General features: G+C 42.3%; 1 protein-coding gene across 1 annotated transcript; it reads left to right on the top strand.

Annotated features, from left to right (window-relative positions):
- The first annotated feature begins 1108 nt into the window (after positions 1-1108).
- LOC122626587 lies at positions 1109-2705 on the top strand. The gene is made up of 2 exons (XM_043806904.1): positions 1109-1765; positions 2662-2705. The coding sequence occupies exon 1, from the start codon at positions 1170-1172 to the stop codon at positions 1728-1730; it is 561 nt and encodes a 186-aa protein (XP_043662839.1). The 5' UTR covers positions 1109-1169; the 3' UTR covers positions 1731-1765; positions 2662-2705.
- Positions 2706-7861: the final 5156 nt, after the last annotated feature.

Genomic DNA, 7861 nt, shown 5'->3' with positions numbered 1-7861 from the left:
TTAATAAGGTGTTCATTTGACCAATTTGCAGTCGTGCTAATGAGAACCTCTGCGACTTTGCCGATTTCCTAAACGACTCTTTCAACTTTCCCTACTTTGCAATGCAGTTTTGAACTTTCGAAATATTCCTAACCACCTCTTGACCTTCGTGGCTCGACGTCAACCAACTTTCGGAAGTTTTGAGGGGAACTTTCGTTGCCAGGATGCTTGAACTCATCGCTTTCCCTTACCCCATTCGATGCATGACCTTCAGGGCAGGATTAACTGAAAGACTATGGAATTGTGAGAGAGTGGAGTAAATAAGTAGGTGTGTAAAAAACAAATCCCAATAATAATCAAAACTTCACTGGATGCAAACTTTCTATTTAATTTTAATTAGAAAACTTTTCAGCTTAAATTCAACTTGTAAAAGACATTTACTTGCGATTTTTGGTTCCAGGCTACACAGGAATTAAAATAAAACAAAAGTTTTGCTCGGCGAAACTGAATAAAGATTTCGAGGACACAGCGCAAAGAAAAGTGAAAGAGAATGAAAATCCAATGCAGGAAGATTTTTCGCAAAAAAATGCATAGATTGTAAGAGTATACAAATTGAAAGTTGCACAGTGAAAGTACGGATGAGTGTAAAGATTAAACGTAGAAGCTAAAAGAAAGCTGATTAAAGCCTTAAAACGAAAGCAGCAACTAGAGATACTGACTTGTCTCTTTCAATGAAATTTTATTTAGCGTAGTCATTCGAAATCCTTTTATTCTATCAAGAGTGGGAAGTGAGTTATTATAGACACCGTTTTATTGCATTTTTATCTCTGGTGACGTTTGTGCTTTTGTTATATTTTTGCGACTTTGCTCTGGGTTTGATGAGGGTTTTATGAGCTCGCCTGAGCAGCTTCTCCGAATGTTTATTTTTTGGAAACATATTCATATCGAGGATTCCGGGGCTTAAGCCAAATAATTACAAAAGAAAATCCAGCTTATTTTATCACACCTGGGGCACCAGCTGGAACTATCTGTGGAAACGAACGAAAATCAAGTTTTCTTTCCATTTCTATTCCACAAAAACTATATGCCAGTTAAGCTTGATTCAATTTAACTTGACAAAAGGCAACACACAATCTGTTGTGATTGCGCATAGAAAAATATGCGGGTGCGGAGGGATAGGGATAGGGAAAATGTGGAATATTCATTTGGCAGATGGACAGGTCCATGGAGTCCACGGCTCCGGAGCTTCCACAGCTTCCACCCGCCTGGCCTTAATCACAGTCACGAGTCGAGTCGCCCGGTTTGGCAGAGACAATCATTTGTTATTTGATTTGCACATCAGCCGGATGTGGACGCGGATACCCAAGCAGCCGGACAGCCGGACAGCCAGGATGGCTGGCAGTCAGTCAGCCAGGATGTCAGGACATCGGGAAGCCAGGGGGCCGCAGCAGCAGCGCACCGAACAGTCGGAGATCCTCGGCACAAACATCGCAATTTCCCGGCGCCACTCGATGGACGGACATCAACGGACATCGACGGACACCGTTGATTGTTGGTGCTGTCCATTTTCGGCGACTCGCAATTTAAAGGCCGTGTCGCCTGGCCCGCAGATACACACTCAGATGCAGATACCCGTGGCGTTGACGGAATGGATTGCCGCCGCTCGACTGGAGAGGCACCAGATGCCATCGATGCGCCGACGAGGTGCTGATGAGCCGCGGCTAGAGTCAACTAAAGTCGCATTTGATTGAGTTTCTGCAGCAGTGCGATTCTTGGCGCTACAAAAGTATACTTAATCCTAACTCACAATTTATTGTCTGCGAATTGCGTGAGTTATTTATAAGAGCATAAACCACCTAGGAAAGTAGTTCGTCAAGCTGAACGCCCTGGAGCACCAGGGCAACCTAACCCTTTCCGTGCTGCACTTGTCCATATCGTTGACATGTGTTGCGTTCGCTCTAATTTAATTAAAATCAACTTGGGGCAGCTCCAGCAGGCGCCTGCCATTCCCCGCCTGCCTCCAGCCCATGGCCAATTTGTTACGCTTTTAATTTGTTAATTTATTTGCTGGCTGCACGGAGGGCTCGAGAGATAGGCAACAGAGTGTATCCTTTGCCCGCCTCCTCGCCTCCTCGCCCCTCCGCCTCTCCTCCTGCCATGCGGATTTTATTTGCTGGAAACATTTTTCCCAACGCCCAGCGTTTTGCGGCCCCGTTCTCCGACTGCAACAAGTGCATCAAGCCGCCGTCGACCTGCCACACATGGATGCACATCCTCACCCACACACCTACACATCCGAATTCGCATCCGCATCCGCATCCAGAGCAACACTCACACGTAGACGGCCAGTACAAACACACAGATTCGCACACTCGGATTTGCAGGCGCTTATCCCGTGGTTGATTTTGTTTGTTTTAACTGCTTTCACTTTTCTATTTACCTTAGTGTGTGGCGGTGTGGTGCCAGCAATGGAAAATGAAAAATGGCAAAACGCTGTTTATTTGCTCAGCTAACAGCAGCCAGCACACACACACACACACACTTTTACGGGCTTTAAATTTTCCACTTTTCCATTGGCTGCTCGTGTAGGCATCGCGGTAATAAAGTTGCATCACACTTTTATGCCGACACACACAGGGTGCTTTATAAATTTTATATATATCTTGATATATTAACTTTTAGGCCCAAGGACGGGGCTTGTCAGGGAGCTGTAATCGGATTCTGAGGCAGCCAGATACAAATCAGGTGGAAAGCGCAGCTCATAAAGTGGGATCTGCTTTTGGGAGGAAAAGCTGAGCATTATCCGCTATCACATCGGTAGAAGCGTATGTATATTAATTAATTATAAATCAGATCATTTAAAAAAATATTCATCTGTATGTTATATATGTGTTTAAAGGTATCTTTTGTTGCTGATATATACATTATCAAGAACTGTTGTTGTATTAACAAATAGAGTACTCAAAAATGTAATTTATTTATTTATTATATCATTATGCATAAAAGATCATTCAACATTCGTTGCTACCCCACTGATGCTACCCGTTGTTTTCCAAATTAAATTATTTGCTGCATATGCCAAGACATTCGACGGCATGTGGCATGCAACATAATTTTTTATTTACCCCGCCACTTTCCCAGCGGGTAGCAAGCAATCTTTGCTACTCGCTTAACAAAATGACGATGTCCTGGCTGCTTGATGCGGCTTTAAGATAGAATATAAAATATCTGAATGCCGGGATTCCTTGTCAATGCATTTTCAAGTATTTCAAGATGACAAGACTGTTTCTTAAAGCAATCATTACGGTATGCCAAAAGTATTTCTTGAACGGGTAACTGCTATTTATTGAAGTGGAAATTACGCAGAGAAGAGCACCTTTAAGCAAACTGAGGACGAAGAAATAGTAATTTGTATTTACCTTGAAAAGGCAAGAGCACAAAAATACAGGAGAAAGCCGCTCGAATGCCGACTTCATCTCAATAAAAATTCAGGAATTGACTTGTTTGCCCCAGCTAGAAAAACATAAGCAAATCCAACCAATACAAATGATTAATGTTTGCTGTGTCAGCCGAAAAATATGTGCTGCCTGTCTGCGCTCTCCCAGATAGATGGCTTTTCCATGGCCGACGGCATGGGCCCATGGCTCCATGGACTCCACATAGATCAATTGCTGTACGCATCTGCCAACTGGTAGTGCAAACACAACAGCCAACTAAAAGTTGGCTAACTTATGCTGATTATAGGCCACATTGGCCGCAAGTTATTATCAAATGTCTCCCCAGAGTGATATATATCAAGGAATACGCATTCGGAGATCGCCCCCTTTTTTCCATGTTTTTGGGCGGTGGTCGATTTCGGTGGGCGTTCCCAGCCAGTTTAACCCACTAATCGAGTTTCCTGCGTGGAAAACCGTTTTGTGCCTCGTGGGCAAGCCTTTGGTTGGCCAAATGTTTTTGGCCTATGTGTGTGTATGTGTACAAGCCGCCTTTGCCGGGGGCCACGGATATCGGGACGTCCGGAAAAACAAGTGCCGTTAAATGACCTTGTTAATCATGTTCCTGTTTGCCTGTGTGCGTGATTTATGCTTATTTATATTTTATGAACTAAACAAAAGACGGGGAGAGAGTGGTTGGAACATTTGTTTGGATTGGGTCCAGCCGGGGAATTAAATGGACAAGTTCTAGCCGTGTTTTTTGGCCAAGAAAGGCTCACAGTGTTAACGCAATGGATTCCACAGTACTATTATATTTAAAATACTATGAAATTTTCGTAGGTAAAAAGCCCACGTAGCGACTAGTATGTGAAAAAGTTCGCTATTGATATAGATATTTATTTAAAAAACATATTTTGTTCACAAGCTTAACTTGTTTGCTTTCCATTTTTAGATACTATGCATGTTTTGTTGTTTACCCAATGAAAATATCGTATTAATTGATATGTGAGTAAAAAAAGAGCTACGTAAATAATATACCCAAAATAAATAAAGTCAGGTTGTAGTACATACAATTCGTGGCCTTAATTGAGCTAAAAAGCTCGACGAAAGGTATTTACCTGTGTCTTGTCCAACTCCTGGCCAATGATTGGAACTGACCGGTTGTGTGGGGGGGAGGGGGAGGGGAGAACTTAATCAGCTCGTCACTTTCACCAGCTGAGAGAGTCGCTGCACTTAATAAACGCAATTAATCCAATTAAAATGTCATGTCCCATTAACGCGAATTAAACTCCGCGCAAATGCTCGGCAATTAAATAAATGCACTTAAACCAATGAGACGCATACACACGCAGATACCCATTGAATGCAGGGTGGTTGGGTGATTGGGTGACTGGGTGGTTGGGTGGTAATAACCATTCATATCGATGGCTCAAAGCCGCTTGACAGTTGAAGGATGAAAGAGGGTTGCGGACTCAAAGGACCTCCTGATGGGAGAAGGGGAGGGGAAGGGGAGGGGCAAAGAGGAAACAAGGAGGTTGCAAATTTACACGCCGCGATAAACACCAATGAACAATTAAACGCAAGTGCATTTAATGTGGCCTTGTCAAGTCGCATTTACCCACCAGCTAAGCCCCCTCATTTCCCGCTCATTTTCCCATCTTGACTTTATTAACATAATCGACTGTGTCAACGCGTTTGGTCAATTTCTCCTCCGGTAGCAACTAATTAAATATGGTAAAATGAAATGAATATATTTCCGATATACGAGCGGCGGATGTTGTGTGGGGTATTCCCCTCTCGTGTGTGCGCTGGTGTTACACAAACAGTATTCCATTTTTCATTTTTCATGTTTATTTATCATCATGGAATTACCAACAGAGCCGCAAAGCATGCGGCGTTCAATTAATATGCGTAAATTACACGTTGTTTGGGCTCGATTCATTTATTGTTTGCGGCACGTGGCAACAGTTGGTGGCATGGCATATCGGGTGGCACTTGCAGTATGACTTCATTTCACGAGAGTTGTGAGCGGTGGAAATTGCAACATTGGTTGGTGAATATAGTCTGCCTGCCATTTACGTATCCTTAAACCAATTAATTAAGGCATTATTTTTTTTTGTTTTTCAAAATAGTGAATTATGACATCAAATCTATATATACTTAATCGGCTTATTATCTAAACGATAAGAGCATCACATTAGTTATTTGGTAAGCTTACAATAAGAAACCCTATAACCCTAAATAGATACTTTAAATAGCAACTGTGTGGTTCACTATTTAGTCCTTTTTCTAATTGAAAGCCAATCGTATTCAGGTGAGTGTTTCATTACCAATGCCCGCTATTTCAATTCTGAGCTGAAAAATAACTTAATTAAATTAAATGCGCTAGAAGAAACTATTTGCACACGCATCCCTCCAGCAAACAGCATCAAAAATCAGCTTAAAACACAGGCTCACAATCACACGCATGTAGACGCACACGGATATAAGTCAAATACAAATATTTGAAAATCATGTTCATCATCCTGTTGACAGAGTCGTTTATAAAACAAATTTACTAAGCAACATGTTTTCATTGGACTTAAATTGTTTATGTCAACTGCAATTGAAAAGAAGGAGGGGTGGAGTCCTGATCCCCAAGGCAAACATGTATATAAATACGAGTGCTCATTGTTTCAGCAGCGCACACAAAGGATGAACTATGAAACATGATTAGGTATTAATAGCACATGCTTAAACGTGGCTAGTTTGTAATGGGCGAAATAAAATCTTTGTTTGATATGGGAAAAGGGGGTTTACAACTCTAGAAACTAAATATACTCATGCCCAACAGACATATATGGAATATTTATGGGGGGTTGAATGTCAGTTTATTGTAATTTCGGGGCTGTCAGGACGACACCTTGACGAGCTAACACTGCATATTTTTGGTATTTCATATTTGGGGTATGGGTTGTGCCAGGCAACGACAACGGCGAAACTAACTCAAATTTATGTTATTTATTTTGTAATTTATGCTACTGTACGGCATTCGATCGACTTGAATACCTTTGTTTCTGTCAATCAACTTGACAGGTGCTTTAATCATTTTTCCCTCATTCGTTTTCGCTCACTTATGTCATGTGGGCTTGTATTGATTGCACTTCGACACTTAAAAGCCGTTCAAAGTTGTTTTTCCTGGTTATCTAAACACTTTCACGCACTGCACATTCCATTGTTTTGAGGATGACGCAGAATATCCTTTTCAATTTTAGCACAGGAAATAACACATTAAAAGGAAGCTATTATTGTAGATCGACTTATTTTGCTTCATTGTTAATATGCTGATGCTATAAATGTTGTTAATATTCTGATATTATAAATATATAAACCCAAGAATACTTCTGAGCAGCTTTGCTATGTGGCTTAATTTAGTAAGTAATTAGTAAGGACAATCAGTAGGCACAAAAGTAGGGCATTCTTAAATGGCAGTGTTTCGAATGCCTGGAGAAATCACCGGGATGCCCCAGGTCGTCATTCCGAAGGAAGTGGGCTCCAAGTTTTACATATGCACTTCTTTTGTTCAATCTCTGGCCCTGATTTGGCAAATTGTTTGCAGGAGAAACAAAGGACACAGGAGGCGGTGGCGGCTGAGAGCGGCAGGACGAGGGCTGAGAGAGAGAAGGCTGCTTATCCTTGCCCGGCAATCCAACTTCTTTCGTGTCGGAGCAATTTATGCTGCCTGCCCGACTCCTCGGGGGCAATTGTCTGACTGCTCCTCCTCGCCTGGCTAGAACCTCGCCCGTCTCCACCTGCCGTCTCCTTGGCAGGCAATCTGCTGCTCGTTGTTTGCAGTTTAAAGGTTGAGAGTAGTTCAAATTGTTTGCCAGGTATTTGCACTCCAGCACTTTTGCCAGCTATTTGATCTGTGATTGAGCTGAATGAGCAAATAAACTTGTGGCCCGACTCCATTGAGCATGCAGAGACATGGAAAGGTTAATGCGCCCAAATGGATTTGTGGCTAAACGTAAAGTACAATATTTTAACGGGCTCTTAGCTGGGATAAGTTTCCCAATCTTTTAGCTGCACTTTGACTCTTTGAATGTGCCAATGATTGGGAGTTGCGCAGAGCTTAAGGAAATGTCGATGTCTGATAAAAATAGTGGCTGTTCATAAATTAATTGCTTTTGCGATTTTATTGGTCGCGTCTTAATTTGATTGACCTATCTTGTTACGCAACTCGCTTTATTTATTGTCTTTCGGGGACGGCTACAGCACTTTATCATTTATCGAGAAATTATGCGACAAAATATCTGTGCCACGTCAACGTTTCAATAGGCGGCCAATAAAATTTATGGCCAGTGCAGTGGCCCCAATCGACTTGCAACCGAACCGGGTTCTGACCACACCAACCCGACTCCGGTGGCAACTTCGACCAGCGCATCCAGTCCTTCGATGCCGCACAATGC

This window comes from Drosophila teissieri, chromosome 2L (genome assembly GCF_016746235.2).
Source record: "Drosophila teissieri strain GT53w chromosome 2L, Prin_Dtei_1.1, whole genome shotgun sequence".
In the NCBI taxonomy this organism is placed as follows: Eukaryota; Metazoa; Arthropoda; class Insecta; order Diptera; family Drosophilidae; genus Drosophila; species Drosophila teissieri.
The sequence above is the reverse complement of the archived record's forward strand: the minus strand, read 5'-3'. Positions and strand labels throughout refer to the sequence as shown.

What these genes read in the sequence shown, in the direction of transcription:
- LOC122626587 (XM_043806904.1), top strand. Translation starts at nt 1,170, where the DNA reads ATGTGGAATATTCATTTGGCAGATGGACAGGTCCATGGAGTCCACGGC.